This window comes from Etheostoma spectabile, chromosome 4, assembly GCF_008692095.1.
Source record: "Etheostoma spectabile isolate EspeVRDwgs_2016 chromosome 4, UIUC_Espe_1.0, whole genome shotgun sequence".
In the NCBI taxonomy this organism is placed as follows: Eukaryota; Metazoa; Chordata; class Actinopteri; order Perciformes; family Percidae; genus Etheostoma; species Etheostoma spectabile.
This window is the reverse complement of record NC_045736.1, coordinates 24,195,614-24,215,480: the sequence shown is the minus strand read 5'-3', so window position 1 is coordinate 24,215,480 and position 19,867 is coordinate 24,195,614. Positions and strand designations below refer to the sequence as shown.

General features: G+C 40.7%; 1 protein-coding gene across 10 annotated transcripts in view; it reads right to left on the bottom strand.

Annotated features, from left to right (window-relative positions):
- celf4 (CUGBP, Elav-like family member 4) overlaps positions 1–19,867 on the bottom strand; it is an 82,019-nt gene that overhangs the window by 47,531 nt on the left and 14,621 nt on the right. For all 10 annotated transcript variants that reach the window (XM_032513620.1, XM_032513610.1, XM_032513613.1 and 7 more), the window contains exon 2: positions 13,348–13,430. In XM_032513620.1, the coding sequence (XP_032369511.1) occupies positions 13,348–13,430 (83 nt within the window). The remainder of the gene's footprint in view (positions 1–13,347; positions 13,431–19,867) is intronic.

Here is a 19,867-nt window from a genome sequence, read left to right as displayed (position 1 = left end):
GCTCTCACCAGTGGCATATCAGACCATAATGAAGGCTCATTGCACAAAGTCTGGCAGTTTTGACAAACACTTTATCTGTTTCTCCCCTCACACACACACATGTATGCACGCACGCACGCACAGAGAAACACTTAAGTGTGTGAGTCAGACCAATGCTTCCTGTGTGTCACACACATAAACACTCACCCAGCAGAGGCAAAGGTGAGCACCAGAGCCCCTGCCAGGTTATATGGAGGGACAGAGTTACTGCACACTGCAGCCACTCTCCACGGCAGCACCATAGAGAGTCCATAAAGCATGATGGATGGCCCATCATCATTTACCTCTTTGGTGACTTCTCAATGCTGTCACACCCTGCCAAGCACATGCAAGAGAAGTGAGACACACCAAAACAGAAAGGCAATCTAAAGGCAGAGCATAATGACAAAACAAAAAAAGGCAATGCAGACAAAATTATGCTAAAAGGAGGATTAGAGAGAGAGTAACAGAGGGAGGGAGAGAGAGAGAGAGGTGGATAAGGGAGCATCTTTGATGTTAGCTAGTCACATACAACATGACAGCACACATGTGCGCCCGCATGCACACACACACACACACACACACACACACACACACACACCACACACACACACACACACACACACACACACACACACACACACACACACACACACACACACAGTATCACAAAAGAACTGAACCCTGTCCCTTCTCTCCTTTGATGACAGCATCCCACACACGTAGAAGCTGTATTTAGAGCATGCAAAATCCACTGTCTCCTCTACTTTTCTCTCCTCTTCTGCTCTCCATGCCATAGCAGAGAGGGGACAGGAGGAAGAGAAGAGAAAGGGAGAGAGACAGGCAGTCAGTAAGACAGACAGACAGCAACAAAGAGAGAAAGAATGAACACTAGATGTAGCGAGATGACACAGTAATAGTTTAACATGTCAAAGCGGATGAGATATCAACAATGGAAGCAAGAAAAGAAGGAATGTGTGTGTTTGTTTGTATGCACATGTATGTGTATGTGTATGTATGTGTGTGTGTGTGTGTGTGTGTGTGTGTGTCTGTGTCAGTGGGAGGTAGTCTGTGTCTGGAACAGCAAATAACTTCCATGAGAATAAGTGCAACCAGAGAGTCAGAGGGGGCACAAGGCTCAGAGTCTCCACTACACTGGAGAGTAAAATACTCTCAAAAAGACAAGGCTTTATTTCAGCTCTTTTCCAATTTTAACCTCTTGAACATGAGGCTGTCTTTCACTCACTTATGTCTCAGCCATTTATGCCATATGTTATTTTTAAAGGGCACTGCAGTGATTTAATATTTTGTTCACAAGAGACAGATTCCAAACACAATATCCAAAATTGATGCAGGAGGGACTGAGATAAACTGACTTATAGTCCATTGTATAGGTCAAGCTAAAGCATGCTATGATTCCCATCATGATATGAAAATCTTTTTTTAGACCCTCCATTCAGAACCAATCAGAACTTTTTAGTTGGGAAAAGAATGGGGATGTGATCTTCCTGTGCCAGAGCTTACTCAAGGGATGTCACTTGTGTCAGTGTCACTTGGGGTTCTTAAAAGAAAAGAAATATCAGCCTGTGGAGTTAGAAAGCAATGAGCCTACCAGACCTCTACAGCCCACTCCTTATCTCTGCTTGAGCCTGGAGTCTTGAGGCCACATTAGCCGCTACAAGCACAACACACATAAATCACGACTAGATGGCAGGTTTTGACAAGGAAAATAAAAGGCGTGGAATAAACAATACAATATTTCTGTCTGACAATGGGTTTAATGTTAAATCAGTGTACTCCTATAATTAACTGCTCCTACAACTGCTAGGATAAAAAGTATTCTATATATTGAAGGGGGTTCATGTATAGAAGGTGCTCACAGTGACTAAGGTCTTAAGTTTAAGCTGGTATTTTGATATGCACAGTTAAAGAATCTCCACAGTGTTGTTGTTGCACACAACATTGAAAGTCATTGATTCCACCAGACTTCTTTCCTAATACAGTACGTACAAACAGAAAGAGAAAAAGCATGAGAAAGAGGGAAGGAAAGACTGCATCTCTGAACAGTGGCTATTGATCGCCACCCGGCACACATCACCACAACTTTCACAAATTGCTATTGAGAAGTGACCTGTAATGCAATTACTGGACAATCCGGGGCCTTGGCTGCCATCAATTATTAAAAGCTGCCTGAGTCGGGTCCCGCTATCCGGCCTCAGCTGGTGCGTTGCGTCATTATCACATCTGCCGGCCACCAGCTCGCCAGCTGCCACAGCAGGGTAAGGGACAAGATTTCCAAGTGCACTTCCCATTCATATCATCCAAACATATTGGATGATATGGCCAAATGAAAAAATTGAAATGGCTGTATTGTAAATTCCAACAGCTACAGTAAAGGTGAGGTGAGGTGGGGAAGGTCAGCGAATGAAATGGGTTTTTGGTTTTTCTTGGCACATTACCATTGAGAATGAGAATGGTATTTACAAAAAAGTAAAATCTCTTTGTGAAAACTGTGGGGTTCATTTCTGCTTTACAAGAACTTTGTTGAAGAAAACACCATTAATATTGTAGCGCAGCTCACCACTGGGTCCTAGTTTTAAAAACATTCAGTACCGTAGTCAACACCAGAAACATATCAATGGATACTGTTTCTAACTCTAACCTGCTGCATATCATAGTCTGCTAATAATTCCCTATATGTTTCCACCTTGCTACACCCTTAGCTCTTCTGTAATCACATATATATTCATTGAATAGTCTCTGCCATCAGGGTTATGATAAAAGAAGACAGAGAAAACAGCAATGCAAGCATTGCATGATAATTGCCCTTAGCTTTGATCTGACACAATCATTTTTCTCTTAGTTGTTCTCATTATAAAAGCCCTTGTTCAAACTGGGCTTGTGATTTTTTTTCCCTTCTGCAGTCATTGTGAAATAATTTATTTGTTATCTAGCTTTACACCAAAGTAGCACTTTAAAATATTGCTACCAAAAGAGCAGCATTGCATTCTAGAAAGCAACTTTAACAGCAGTTTTGAAACACTTTAACAGTTTTACTCTGCATTTTTATAAAGCCATTTTGGAAAATATGGTATGAAATATTTTAAATAAATTTAAATCAAAGGGCTTAAATTATACCATTCTTGGTAAACATTCACTACTTCAATTTGTTGTGAAATACTGCAGTGCAATATTAGCAATATTTATGCTCATTACAAATGCAATATCCCCCATAGTTGTATCCTCCTTTTACAGTATTCCTAATTTATTATATTTTTTGCACTCTTTTGTGTGGTATCTGTGGTAGTTTTTTGTCTTATTTTCTTTTAATTTATTTACCTTGTATAAATATTTTCTATTTAAGTCTATGTGCTTTTCTTTGCCCTTAACTCGTTTTACCTTTTTATGTGACTCAATTACTCTGCACAAAAATTCCTATGTGCCTGGACTGTTTGGTGTATGCACACATGGCAAATAAAAGTCTTGAATCTCTTGAACTTTAATTTCACACCAGCAGTTGGTCTGAGTAAAACTACCAGAAAAAAACGAAATATAGATATAGAGAGACAGATAAATAGAGATACACAATGCAGAGTATGATGGGCTTCATGCTGTACGATTAAAAGCAGCAAAAGTCCCGTCAAGCCTAAGTAAAAAATGAAACCATTATTCTCCGGTATTTCAAAGCCTATGCCCTTTTCCCACACTGACAACTGAGGGAGCGATATGGGAGGAAAGCGAAGTAGTCGAGCCACAATAATGCATGAAAGAAAATGTATACAGTATGGACCATAATAGTCTCCAATGATCAATAAAACACCACTGTAATAGATACCATTACATTGTTAGTGTGACTGATTTATTGCATTTTTTGTTTACAGTTACCTGTTCCTTCAACATTTAATGTGCATGGTAAATTAACTGAAGAGGCCTTGGTAAGTGTATCTGACAACACTGCACTTACTGTTGTGGAAAGACATACTGTACTATACGTGGGTGGGGGCCTAGGAGCATGAAAAAGACAAGGAGATACAGCAGTGTGACATACAACTATTCTGAAAAAAACCCTGAACTTGCAGGATATTTCAAAGCAGCTGGAGTCAAGCAGACTCAGTAGAGCAGCAGCAGGAGCAAAAACTATGTCAATGGCAAGATGACTATAACAACCAGCTTGTGAAGTACATACAGTATATAATACACATGACCAGGGCTTTAGCAAGTCGCACACTTGTTAATATGCTATTAAAGATTTTTTTAAGGAATAACTTCAGCTGCAGCAACCCAGGTCTCTGTCCTCTCCCCATTGACAGCAATAGCCAGTGCCAGGTTTATATCACTAAGGAAGTGCAGGGCAAGAATTAGTTGATTGGTTGATTTCTCAGCACTTGAACAATGATGTGGGCATCAGAGAGAAGTTTGTGTTAAACTTTCTTTCTTTTTTTAACCTAAAAATTAATCATCTGTGCTTGAAATTCCTTTCTTTATGTCACTTTTCATTTTGGTGTGTACATGGAGGAGGCCTAAAGTGCCAGTAGTGACATTAACACTTGTAAATGCTCAGTGGAGCGGGTTGCTGAGGATGAAGACCCATTGGTGCGCAGTAAGGCTATCCTTTTTTGGATCAATACAAACTTAAAGAAACGACAAGTTGATTTCAGACTGTGACATTATCTTGAGCCAGCAATAGATTGAGATGCTGAAAAAAGACATGGCACCTCTGAAATGTCTGGAGTGGGGACATGCTTTTAGAGCGAGTACAAACACATTTGGATCACCCAATAATGGCACTTATCAGAGGTGTTTTGAATTGCTCAGACAGCTCAATCCATTCTTTTAGAGAACATGTCACACATTTTTTAGGACTGCGACTGAGGACTCCATCTTTTTCTGTCAGCGGCAATTTGTAGTAAATTTCCTAAAAAGAGGAGAATACGTGTTATTTAAAATTATAATAAGCTTAATACATCAAGACTCGATTCAACACAAGTCCCGGTGGAGAGTGATAATGGGGCATTTTGCTAAATGATCTTTTTTTGAATAGTTACACTGGGGAGTTCTGGTCAAAACTCTACATTTTAGATAAGATAACAGCAAGATCAAAAACTGGGTTACTGCTTTAACATTGCATGCACTTCAATATGGCTTGATTGTACTGTATAAAGGTGTGTCATTATACATATGGATTATTGGTCCATTGGCCCAGCGGGAAGCATGCGCCACTTTGAAATTAGTTGGATTATTGGACTAAAGTGAAGTGCTGCCTGCAGACAGATAATTTTTTCTCATTCTTACAATCTGCTCAAACTCCACTTGGCAATGGGAGGTTGTAACATCAGGCCTGGAGCCCAATGATAATGGGAGCATTCAGACTTTATATGACAAAAGATGGTGTGTAGGCTTGTAATGATCTTTGTTACAATTATGGCACCATTCATGCTTCACTCCTTAAAGGGGTTTTAACAAAACAACACTTTATGGCCAAAAGTATTTGGACACGTGAGCCATCTGTGATGGTTGGACATCCCATTTTAGTGTTTCTGTTGTATTAAGTGGACCTTTTGAAATATTCACTTTTTGAATTTGGAGATCTGCATTTTATTTTGGTTGTAGTTATTGTCTAGTTTGTTTTTCAAACCTTTTCATCAATCACATTATTGTCACAGATATCATCGTATAATATGGAGATTTTCATTAAATTAAACTAAGGGGCCTAACCACAAAATACAGCCACAGACCGAAAGTACAAAAACCTTGTGTGGGTAGCACCACATAGTGTATGTGATCCAATAAAATGTAGGCCTTCTGTAGGAAGAAGAAAAAACTTGAGAAAACTAATGAACTTTGATGAGTTTATTTTACAAACGGTGGACTGTATTTAACTCTGAATTTATTACAAACACTACCTTCAGGAAGTCTGTTGCAGAGACTCATTTGAATTTTTATTGCAGGCTTATGACCTGCCAGATTCCGTCTGAATGCTGCCTCACTTAAAAGCTTTGCTGTGGTTTGGCCCTTGGATGCGGTTTATTCTTTGGTTACACTGGGTACTGCCAGTGTGTTCTGCATTTTCTTTTTATTGTTGGGAAGACTGAAATATGTTTCTCATTATATCTGTGAGTTTACAAAAATCTGTTTTATTTGTGAAGCATATATCCTTTAAAGGTGATAATCACCAGAGGCCTCACAATATGATATCACGATACTTATGTCACAATACAATATAATTGTGATTTTAAACATATTGCAATATTCTGTGATATATTTCAATTTGATTATTTTCTGATTGATTCCCAAATTCAAATGATGTCCCCAAAAGAAAACTTTGTCAACATCTGTTTCATCTAACAAGATACATTTCTCTGTTTGTTCATCTCACTTAAATTTTATTGCGGCAAAATGGGATTGTCAAGCAGACAAAATTACCAACACATACTGTATATAACAATAGATCGATACTTGGCTTCTGTGTATCTATACAGTACTGCCACAGAAAATATTGCGATGCGATACTGTATCGATTTTTTCCCCCACCCCTAATGTTGTTTTTGATGCTACTTGTTAGCCTGATGTTGTTATACTCAGATTCTAGTCAGAATATGAGTCTAATTCTGCTCCATTGGGCTGTGATTATGGAGCGTGTTTAAACCAAACCTGGAAAGAAAATTGCCTCTGCACTCAATTGGATAATTCTACAATCAATGAGAGCAACGGAACTCTACTCAACTGTCAACAGTACTCAACACCAACTTTTAGACTTGTTTGGTTTCGTTTAAATATGAATGCGGATAACGTTAGTGATAGTAAGATGCTTGCAACAGATGCATTTCTAGTGATAATTCAACAAAAACACGTTTTATTTCTCTGATTCACGGCTTTGTTCTAACGCTGCTGGCTGCTCCCTCTCTTTAGTCACACTCTATCTCTCCCCTCCATGTAACGTTACCGTGCTTTCAAGCAGTCGTTGAGGCTCCGTCTAAAACTGCCATTTTGTACAGCTGTTTGTAACATAAAAATAAAATGGATTGTTAATTATTTTATTTCTATAGTTTGTAGCTGACTTTACCAGCTGACTTCTTTGTTGAAACAGGAGACGTCTCTTACGTTCTAAAACCAGCTTCTGCGACTTGAACAGCTGAATCGACACCATCAGTTTGTTTGAGTCGAGCTGGCAGTCGACAGGCTGGTTGAGCATTTTAAAAAGAATGTGCTGTTGATATCTTCTATAACAGATGCGCCACCTTTGTTGTAAACAAATTCAACCCAAAGGTGTTGTGGGTTGGGCTAAGTTCGGCTGGCTTCCAAGCTGGCTGCTTGTAATTTTGGGCTGACACTTGCTTGTGCGTTGCTCCAGCATTCTGTCAATGACTGTGGATTCATTAATTGGAATGTGTTATGTGGCAAATGGTTTTCTTTTGGATAAGGATGATTAGGGTAGTTGATGAGGTGATGGCTTGGGGAGATGTTGAGGGGATGTTTTAGCTAAAGGGCCTGCAGCATTAATCATGTGGAAGTTCAGCTATTTCTCCTGCACATTGCACCACTAATCTAAATCTACAACAATGAGTGAACTACTGTACTTCAAATGTACTACAAATCATATCAATCGTCCCTCTTCTTCCCTTCAAACACCACTTCACCCACTTCACCTGTAGAGCCTGGCAGTTATTGACCAATGAGGGCAACTGATTGAGAAAAATCTGCCATGAAACTGGGTTGCAGAAGCCAATCAATGCCATATCTCAACTGAGAGAAGGAGGGGCCGGGGGGAGGGATAGTGGGGGTTTGAAAAAAGAAACAGACACAAATCAGTATGGAGACACCTCGACTATACCTCTCCTCTTTCCACTCCTTCCACCACCCACTCTTTCCAACCTGCTTTCATCAACCCCTTCCTCTTTCCTCACTTCTGGTATTCATTTGCTTTTCTGTTGTTTGTTTGCCCCCTGGGCTGTGTGGATATGTTCTCCATTATATGTGTGTGTGTGTGTGTGTGTGTGTGTGTGTGTGTGTGTGTGTGTGTGTGTGTGTGTGTGTGTGTGTGTGTGTGTGAAAGCGCACTGAAATGACGCATTGATTCACAGTGTTCTATATTTTCTCATCTGGCATACTATTACAGTGTGAGTCAATCAACGTTGTATATCTCTGTCTCTCTCACTCCCTCTTTTACTTTCTCCCTCTTTCTTTCCACACTCTCTCTTTCTATGAGTATCAGAGTATCATGTTGTTGAATAAAAGTGTTTACGAGGAGTGGTGGATGCCGTTACAAGAGTTTGGAGTGTGAGTGCATGTGTTGTGAGTATCAGTGGTGTGTTTTTGTACCTGTGCATGCTGTATGTATATATTTTCTATGGATTATTCTTACTTGGAGCACAGTGCTAAGCATCAGGGGCGCATGCTCTTTTTGTGCACTGTGTGTGGGCATGTAGTGCTGAGGCACTACATACTGTAAATCTTTCAGTGTGTTTGAGTAGATGCCATTTCTTTTTAGTGCGTAAGTATTTATACGTGTGAGGGAGGATTTGCTGGTGGGTATTTGTACCCTGTTGTGTGTACACACACTGCAGTAGCTTGAGCTCCGCAACTCCACCCTGTGACCCACACATACGCAAACAACCACACACATGTGCGCATAGAGAAACACATCCTCCCACTCGTGAGGACTTTTGCCAGAATCAATAGAGGCTTTCTAATGCCTCCTGCTGTAGAGTCTGAAATTGGAGCGAGAGATCACGAGTATGGCAGCCAGGGCCCACGTTTGGGACGCGCCCCATTTTAGGCCTGACTCACATCACTATCTCCAAAAAAAAACCTTCTTCATTCATCTGCTGAATAGCTTTGTACTTCTACTTAGGAAACAAAACTTTTTCACTGGTGATATCTTGAATTATGATGATGTATTTTACACATTGGTGTTTTGTACTTATTTCCAGGACGGGTTAGGAAACTTGCATCAGTTATAGCAATTTTTGGTGACTTAGGTCTACAATAACTCTAAAGTTCTGCAGTGGGTTGAAAATGGCAGTGAAGTACAGAACGTTAGAATGTTGTTAATGCTGGAGATGTAAATAGCTGTCTAAATCCTTTCAAAGATTCCTGCCAAAACAGTTCAACACTGACATATTTCATCAAAATAGGTTATATATATATATATATATATACTACCGTTCAAAAGTTTGGGGTCACATTGAAATGTCCTTATTTTTGAAGGAAAAGCACTGTACTTTTCAATGAAGATAACTTTAAACTAGTCTTAACTTTGAAGAAATACACTCTATACATTGCTAATGTGGTAAATGACTATTCTAGCTGCAAATGTCAAGTTTTTGGTGCAATATCTACATAGGTGTGTAGAGGCCCATTTCCAGCAACTATCACTCCAGTGTTCCAATGGTACAATGTGTTTGCTCATTGGCTCAGAAGGCTAATTGATGATTAGAAAACCCTTGTGCAATCATGTTCACACATCTGAAAACAGTTTAGGTCGTTACAGAAGCTACAAAACTGTCCTTCCTTTGAGCAGATTGAGTTTCTGGAGCATCACATTTGTGGGGTCAATTAAACGCTCAAAATGGCCAGAAAAAGAGAACTTTCATCTGAAACTCGACAGTCTATTCTTGTCCTTAGAAATGAAGGCTATTCCATACGAGACATTGCTAAGAAATTGAAGATTTCCTACAACGGTGTGTACTACTCCCTTCAGAGGACAGCACAAACAGGCTCTAACCAGAGTAGAAAAAGAAGTGGGAGGCCGCGTTGCACAACTGAGCAAGAAGATAAGTACATTAGAGTCTCTAGTTTGAGAAACAGACGCCTCACAGGTCCCCAACTGGCATCTTCATTAAATAGTACCCGCAAAATACCAGTGTCAACATCTACAGTGAAGAGGCAGCTGCGGGATTCTGGGCTTTAGGGCAGAGTGGCAAAGAAAAAGCCATATCTGAGACTGGCCAATAAAAGAAAAAGATTAAGATGGGCAAAAGAACACAGACATTGGACAGAGGAAGACTGGAAAAAAGTGTTGTGGACGGATGAATCCAAGTTTGAGGTGTTTGGATCACAAAGAAGAACGTTTGTGAGACGCAGAACAAATGAAAAGATGCTGGAAGAATGCCTGACGCCATCTGTTAAGCATGGTGGAGGTAATATAATGGTCTGGGGTTGCTTTGGTGCTGGTAAGGTGGGAGATTTGTGCAGGGTAAAAGGGATTCTGAATAAGGAAGGCTATCACTCCATTTGCAACGCCATGCATACCCAGTAGACAGCGCCTGATTGGAGCCAATTTCATCCTACAACAGGACAATGACCCTAAACACACCTCCAAATTGTGCAAGAACTATTTAGAGCAGAAGCAGGCAGCTGGTATTCTATCGGTAATGGAGTGGGCCAGCGCAGTCACCAGATCTGAACCCCATTGAGCTGTTGTGGGAGCAGCTTGGCCGTATGGTACGCAAGAAGTGCCCATCCAACCAATCCAACTTGGGAGCTGCTTCTGGAAGCTGGGGTGCAATTTCTCCAGATTACCTCAACAAATTCACAGCTAGAATGCCAAAGGTCTGCAATGCTGTAATTGCTGCAAATGGAGGATTCTTTGACAAAAGCAAAGTTTGATGTAAAAAAAAAACTTATTTCAAATACAAATCATTATTTCTAACCTTGTCAATGTCTTGACTCTATTTCCTATTAATTTCACAACGTATGGTGGTGAATAAGTGTGACTTCTCAGGAAAACACAAAATTGTTTGGGTGACCCCAAACTTTTGAACGGTAGTGTATGTATTACAAATTTCAATAGGGCCATTGTACTTAAAATATGCACTGTGCAGCTGTATTATTTTGGAGAAAATAATTCACGATTACAGGACTCACATTGAGATTTACTAAATCAAAGAAAAATGTTAACAACAGTCACTCCAAATAGATGTGATATCTTTGTGGGCCTGTATGTCTGTCCAGTCATCCATTCATGAATTCAGGAAGTTTGTGGGGTTTATCATTCAAATGTACTTGAATGATTTGAATGTCCTTAAACAATGCAGTGATTTCCACGTGGGTAGATTTAATTATGGTAGCAGAAAGTTGTTTACCATCAGCATAATCCTGTGTACCTGGAGTTTGTAGCACTATAATGGAATGAGGGATGTGAAAACAATGTGTCATCTATCACAAATAGTTCAATGTCAGTGTCACTTTAACATTAATATTTTTGCTTGTCACTTGTTTACCCAAAGTCTCTCCTGACACGGCACCTGTTCAGTTGTGCGCACACACACGCGCACACACACGCACACACACACACACATACACACACAAGGCAGACCTTAGTACTTTGTCTAAGCTACACTGACAGCCTACAGCCATGCTTACAGGGCATTTCCTCTAGGAAGCCAAATTCCCCTCTTCTCTTGACTCACCTGGCAGTGAAAGAAAAAAGACGGCAGAAAACTTTATAAATGTAAGGGTTGTGGAGAAACTATGACAATAAAAAGCACATTATGACGTGAAGTGAAGGGGAAAGCGGCTTTAAGGGCAAAACAAAGGGATTTAATTTGCAGGGTTTTGTTTGTGTTGGCCTGTGAGTGGAGGATTGATAGACGATGGAAGTAGTAAGAGAATATTGGTGAAAAAAAACGAAACGGCGTAAAGAGGGTGCATTCGTGTGCCATAAAACGACCCATTGCCTTTCCCAGGGCCAAGTACTCGCTCTGTTTCTAATAAACTCATTTATTCTGTTTTGCTGGTATTACCTCCACTAGCAACAAAAGACAGAGAGTCTCCTCGTCTGCCTCTCAAAACGCTCTGCTTCAGGGTTTGTTGAGAATCTAGGTCTGTCCTATGGCATTACCTTTGTTTACTTAACGCTCACCATCGATCAAATGCAAACCTGACTGTCCTCCGCTGGCAAAGACATTGCTAATTAGCATTTCCTTCTAAAGCAATGTTGATTGCAAGTGACTGATTAAATGTTGTTGATGTATTACTATGTAGCAAGTGAAGCCAATTACAGGCTCTTTCCCTTAAAGATGTAAAGACAGAATCCTTTAAAAAGGATGTTTTTGTGCCCATTTCTTCTGGTCCGTGTCAAACAATAGCAACAAAGGCAAAAACATCAATCGGCAGCACATTTTGTGTGAACAAGAAATCGCATTCTGGTTTTGGCCAAATATTTAATCTCTCTCTCTGTCTCCGTCTCTCCCTCCCTCTTTCTATCTGAATAATATGCCACTGGGAAGTTAAAAAAAAACCAGAGCACGGATCCCCACTCCTCCGCTCTTCTCGGCTGCACGTCTGTGATGTCATAATCACTCACATCAAAGACTGTGCGCTCAACACGGCGACTGTCAGCTTCCCTGGAGGCGTCATTAAAAACGAACAGAGCAAACCGAGCCAAGCCTGACAGAGACGCATCAAAACTTCCGAACACGCACATACGCAAACATGCGCAGGCGTGCACACACACACACACACAAGCGTGGATGCATTTGCATTTAGGTGCATGCACACTCAAGCATGGACTAACTGAAACGTATTACAAAAACACACATGCACAAGTTGACACACTAATATGTAATCATCAAATTGTCATATATACACGAAAGAAAATGCTCACAATGGATACAATCCTTCATTCACACATATAGACACTATTGCATGTCTACCTCTTAACTGACAATGTCAAGAATTCCTCATTCTAGCATGCATGAATAGGAGCTAAGCCTCAAAACAAGACATGTTCTGCTTCCAGCTGCATTTGTACATGTGAGTAGTAACATCCTTAGCATTTGAACATCTGTTGTGAAGATAGGCTGTCGTGATGTACATTCATGGTGCACACTCATGATGCAGAGCGTGCACATGTACAAAATAGCCTACATCCAACCGCTCACACGCTTTTGCCCACATGGATGCACACACACACACACACACACACACACACACACACACACACACACACACACACTCATTTACAGAAACTGGAATAAGGACTATAAATAGTATGCCTATGATGCGATGTTGTCTGTGGTTTCTCCCGACGGGTTTATATGTGTGACTGTCAAAGTGAAAAGAGAAGGAGGCAGTATGGGGGTGTGGGTGGATGAGTTGCAGAGGGCGGCAAAAGGAAGAGGACAGATATTTAAGAGAAAGAAGGGGTGTGCTCATGTCTGGTCTACAGTGATTGACAGAAATGGGCAAATACAATCAGTCCCCTTTTTATTTGAAATGAATATAAGGCACTATATGTTAAAAATGAGCATCTGTGTTTGTGTGTATGCCGGAGTGAATCCTAGATGTGTTTATGTAAGATTATGGTTCTGGTTTTAAATGACTTACCCCTGGCAGGGTCTTCTGCTCGTGCAATGCATTCTGGGCTCTCAGGGCTGACTCTCTGGCACAGTAGGTAAGGAAGGCACAGCCTGAAAAACAGCAAGAGAGAAAGAGAGAGATGATTATATTATGTGAACTGGGGACAGAGAAGGAGAGAGAGACATGGGAGGGGGCTGCAACAATCGTCTGCGAATAGCCAAAAACAAAATAATACACACACACACACACACACACACACACACACACACACACACACTGTACTATACTGTACTGTACAGTAAGCCTGCAGACATAGCTCTGACACTGTGTCTACATGGCCGCACTGGGAATTGGCTCTTGTCAGTGTGTGCCTGTGCATGTTTGTCGCTGAACAGTATTTCAGCGACTGAACAAACCGAACATTCCTTTTCACACAAATGCAATCCATATGCATGCAAAAAAGACAAAAATTGCAACTTTGGAGATACAAAATTGTGCATTATGTTGTGTTAAAAAACCTTCTGCTCGCAAAACACATTCAATCTGACTGCTTTCTCCCTGGCAGTCTGAAATAGCAGTTATCCATTCGTCCATCGCACTCTTCTGGCTGCTGTGACAGGGATAGACATTTCCCTGACAGCTTCTCTCTCTCTCTCCCCCACCCCCCCTTCCCCCTCCTTCCTCCACCCTTCATTTCTTCGTCTCTGTGCTCCATATGTTCCAAGACTACCCACAATCCTCGGTTTTGTTAGCACCTGGGCTGACATGTGGGGGTGGAAGGAAGATGGAGACGCAGGAGGCAAGGAAGAAGAAGAAGCCGTGGGGGATTTGTAAGCAGTTCCCTCGCCACCCCCTGTTGACAGTGAGGCGCATGCCACTGTCAGAGAACTGACAAACTGTCAATCTGCAGATCAAGGCTAATGACTCATATGTTTGACAGTTTAATAAAACACTTACAAAGACAATTACACAATAGGCTGCTGTGACACAATTCAATATGAGGCAAATATTCCGCTGGTGTTTTGCATTTTGTCTTTGGTTAAGAGTTTGGATTTTTTTAACTAAACGAAAAAAATTATAATGTAAATTAAATTAAATTAAATTCAGTGAATAAAAAAAAAATCATCCATAAGGGACAATTAGTCTCTGGGTTTGCACAGTGATGATATTAGCAGACATTTGAAGCATTCAAAGGGTTCTTTTAGTTAATGGGGTAGACACAAACATGACACGATTAAAAAATCTTAATGCACTGGCTTTAGGGTAATTTCCATTTTTGGGATCAGAGAAGTCTCCATGCACATATTGACAAACTGTTCCTTGCTGCCATGTAACTAACACAAGCACAAGGAAACAAAAGAACCACAGTTTGTTCTGGGAACATCAAGGGCTGAGCCCGACAATTATGACAGACCCCTCCCCACACAAACACAAACAGCGCAGATTATAGATAGTCTCTTCCTCTTAAAGCTCTTCTCAGTTGTTTTTTCGTTTGTTCTCTTTGCATACTGGGGGCTATTTATTGTTGAGGGCAGCACCATGTACTGTATGTAGAAGCAGCATGCCTCGCATCCTCTCGGCTCCATGTCTTTAACCCCGGGTCGTCCTGATGGCGGGACACTGGGGAGCTCTGCCTGTTGCTGTTTTTAATTAACGGGTCTCTCTCTCATTAGCCGAAGTGGGAGCTGCCCGTTGACAGCTTGGCTACCTCCTCATCCTCTCTGGGCCTGTCGTGTTAAAGCTACATGCCGGCGCCTTCCCACAGGAAACACACGCAAGCCTCTGATTCACACGCCTGACACTCACTCGCATGTTTGGTGTGCAGTCACCCACACCATCCAAAATATTCAGTAAAGGAAGGAGTATTCAGATCCAGCAATACAAAAATAACACATTATCTGTCAGTGTTATACTATTATATTTTGCACTTTTGATTATTACTTTATTTCTTGTTTGGTTATACCAGTTGTTGCCAACTTTTTCATCTGATCTACTTCCGTAGCCAGTCAGACGAGGTCAAGTTCATGCAAGCCTGTAGAAATTACATTTATATACTACACATCTCTACAAATACAGTTATTACAAGACTGTATGTATTTAATGGCACCAGGATTATGTCTTCCATTACTTAAACAAAGAAAATTGGCTAATTCACATTTTTGCCAAGTTACAAAATGTTGACACTGACAATATCAGTAGATAAATTGATCAGAGACTTGGCCTGTGCACTTGGCCTTTTAGCCGGTAGACACACACACACACACACACACACACACACACACACACACACACACACACACACACACACACACACACAACACACACACACACGCATACACGCACACACGCACACACACACACACACACACACACACACACACACACACACCACACACACACACACACACACACACACACACGAAAAGTGACAGTCAACAAATGTTCAATTTATCATCATTGTCACAAGTCAGATGCTGGCAGCAGCTCTAGTATCTGACTAAGACCCATATTGGCCCAGGAGAGAGAGATAAGCTGTTTGTTTCTGCTGTCAATGCTGCCAATTTGGTTTCCCATCACTTCAAATTCAAATCAACAGCAGCGCAGAGGGGATCTAAGAGAGAGAGTGTGTGTGTGTGTGTGTGTGTGTGTGTGTGTGTGTGTGTGTGTGTGTGTGTGTGTGTGAGACAAGAGGAGAGAGATGGGGAAGAGAGAAAAAAAGGCAAGAGAGCAAAAAGAAAGAGGAGGAGGAGAACAGCAGAGAGGAAAAGCAGAACAGTGAGAGATGCTCGGTAGAAGAGGGAGAGGGAAAGGGAGAGGGAGAGGGAGAGGGAGAGGGAGTAGATAAGATCACCTAGCTTTTGTGAACACCATCCCCTTGTGTCCTACACTCGCTTCTTATCTCAACCGCTGCAGACACACTAAAGGGACACACACCCACAGAGAGAGAGAGAGAGAGAGAGAGAGAGAGAGAAACAGAGACAGAGAGAGAGAGAGAGAGAGAGAGAGAGAGAGAGAGAGAGGGAGAGGGAGAGGGAGAGGGAGAGCGGGGAAAAGAGTGAACGACAGAGAGGAATATGGAGAAGAAAAGGAGAGCAGATGAAAGTAAGCAGCAAGGGAATGGTGGAGACTGTGAATACGTACTGGTGAGGAAAGAAGAAAAGACACAATCTTCAGTGGTGAAATCCACCAACTGTCACCAGGCCTCATTTAAACGACAGCTGTGTTGGACCACATAGAGCTTTGACCTTGTTAACTATGGGAAACATGTACTTGCTGAGCTGCCTTTGCTAGATGTAGTTTCCCAACAAGTTGACAGTTGAGGAAACCATATATATTCATATATACAGAGATGACATTTGGTTTTTAAGTCATCTTCTTCAATATATCAATAGATTAACAACATTGTTAATTTTATTTGATGTTATGATCCCTTATATGGTGGCAGGTTTCATGAGTTATGAAGTGATGTTACTGAAAATCAATTGTATCATTTTGCCAGGTTTTCAACTACATGACTAACTGCCAAATTTCAAGTAAGTAGTATTTCAGGAATTCTATCTTTAGATGGGTAAGGTAGCATTTGGACAATAGGGCCATAGACAGAATTGTTATTATAATATTGTTTTTTTATTTCAATTGAAACCTAAAATAACTGATTTAATTGGCCACATCAAATCACTTTGAAGTGGATACAGCTAACATGATAGCAGGCAGTTGCCTAATTACACATCGATCAGATACATTAGCATTCATTCTGAGTCAAGTTTCACGTCACCTGATGAATAGAAGTCCAATATTCATTCTTTCTTTAGCGCTGTTTTTGGTCTCTACCAACTCTTGAGCATCTAAATGTTCTACCTAGTTGCTAACCTTTGGTGATGGGCATGTAGTGTTCAGTGAGATTTTTTTGCTAAAAACATCTGTCTGCTGCTGTTGGAAACAGCACTGATGACAGCGGTAAGAGTGAAGCCAAACTGGTGAATTTGTTCTAACACCAAAATAATGAGTCAAAAGACGTTAAAATGCTACGTACTACTGAGAGGAACTGCAGCGCTTCTCTGTGACTTCCATCACTTTGAGCGATCCCTTTTACACAAAGTCATGTGATCCAAACCATTTTGTTTATTACCGCTTTAACGCTTCGTGGAAATGTCTTGTTATCATATTTAATTAAATTTATTTTGTGCCTAACCACAGTCAAATCTAAAGATTGTAGTCCCACCTTGTGCATTTTACATGTAATTACAGAATGTAAGGTTAATAAAAAAAACAAATTCCCCAAAATTAGAGACCAATGACCTCTTGGACCTCAGTGGTAGCTTTTGCCCTGGATGGGGGACACCACAATCTTTAAACCCCCCTTTGAAACTAATTATTTTTTCACTAAAAGTACAACTACTAATGTATTCCTGAATTAGTGCTTTGCAGCATTACTGGACACATGAATTACATTTTTACCAGCATGCATTGCCTGACACCACCCAAGACTAGAGAGCTTGGGGACAATGTTATTGCACAGAATTCTCTAATTATCTTGTGCCTATTAATTCAGGGATTGTAAAAGGCTGACATAAAAAGTTCCCTCCTCTCACTCTATTCTTTTATTCCCAGCCACAGATGGGGAGAAACTCCCAGTGATCATTTAAATATTTCAGAACATCTTGGTAAGAGCCTAAAAAGAGTCAATAGCATTAAAAAGCTTTATCCACAGCACGGCAGAAACTCCACACTGCATAGCCCTGGAACTCTGCCTCGAAAAACTTTGGCATGCAACTTAGTTTGAGGCTGTCCAATTTTAGTCAGTCAATAGAAATCTCCACATCTCCCCCTACCTCAGTTCTGTTAGCACTTATCTCCGCCTGAAAGGGTTGACCAAGGACAGCCTTTGCTCAATAAACAGAAGAATGTTTTTTTTTCTCCTTTTTAAAAGATTGACCTTAAGACAAGAACACTCTGACTGGATTTTTGTGAGTGCTAAGGCTTAGATAAAACTCTTCAATTTACTCTTGAAATGGGTCAGAGTAAAGACGAAAATTCTCAACTCATTGTGTTCAGAGAAATAGTATATAAAGCCTAGGTTTTTTAGTCATATCGTGAAAACGAGTACCACTGAGTGTAAAAGAGGAATATTAATATGGGTCATATTAACAGAGTTCCTGATTCCTGAAGATTGATACAGTTGCCCTTGTACTGCTGTAACTGGGAGACTTAATATGACCCATGTGATTGTTACTATTCACCTAGTATTTGCTTTAAAACATCCTCAAAATGCAGGAAAAAAATTATATTTGGAAAGCAGCGAATTTCACTTTTGGAAATAATATGTACACAACTTTCGCAACCATGATCTCTGTGTTTGTATAACTCTGACAGATTGAACATATCTTTTTTATATTTGATTATTTTTGGGAAATTTGAATTGACAGGACAGCCGAAGAAATTAAAGGGGAGAGATGAAGGAAATGACATGCAGCAAAGGGCTGCAGGTTGGAGTTGAACCTGGGCCCACTGCTTCAAGGAGTGAACCTTATATGGTAGCCCGCTCTTCCAACTGAGCTATCCGGGCACCCAGATTGAACATGTCTCTGTGGAAAAGATGTCCTTATAGTTCTTCAAAAAAATACATTGAAATGTTTTAGGTTGATCAAAGCCTGGTCTAAGTGAAAAACCCAGACAAGCCCTTACACTTTTGGTTCTGTGAGGAATAAGTGATTCAATAAAGTTAGCAGCAGTCACTCATATCCCATTCACCTTTGCTGACCTTTCAGATCATTACTCACAATGGAAAAAAGAGACAGAGGATGGAGGGTATTTTAGGGGACACAGCCAAGGTCTCCAGGAACACTCCAACTTTCTCCCCGTATCATCTTAAAATCTTTAATTGGCAGCTGTAAACCCTGATTAAATAAAAAAAGCACTTTGAAGCCCACAATATGAGCTTGGAGAACACTATTGTACTCTATGTGAACAGGGAGAGAAAAAAAATAGAACGTCAATTACTGTTCAGAGACCACATCAAGCGTTTGTTTAATTCTGTAAAAAAAGCCTAAAAAATCAGGAACTGTTTCATTGACTAATGAAGGCTGGTCTTGAGTATGATATTATTTCAGCGGAGTGAGGCTGAACTAAGGGGCAGTATTATAAAAAGGGAGGTGAATTCATTTATAATGGGGTGTAATAGCAGTCCCAGCTCTCCTATAGCTATATGCAGATCCCTTAGTTCTCTCTTCGAGGGAACAATAAGAATCTGCAATTTAGAAACATGCTCCGAGCATGCCGCAGAGGGAACTGGAGCGCAGGAAGAGACCGAGCAAAAGTTAATAACCAGGTGACGGATGAAATTCAAATGGACCGCACTACTGTACATCTGCACCCTTTTTTCCCATTCTTAAAAGTGCAGGACATAGTCATTTAGAACAGTAGCTAAATGACTCTCTGAGATGAGGATATGAAGAAGTAAAAGTTATTATACTGTGTCCTAGGTGAATACTGAGTTCTGATTGACTGTGGGGTGTCAAATACATTTTAATAACTGGCCATTTCCTGC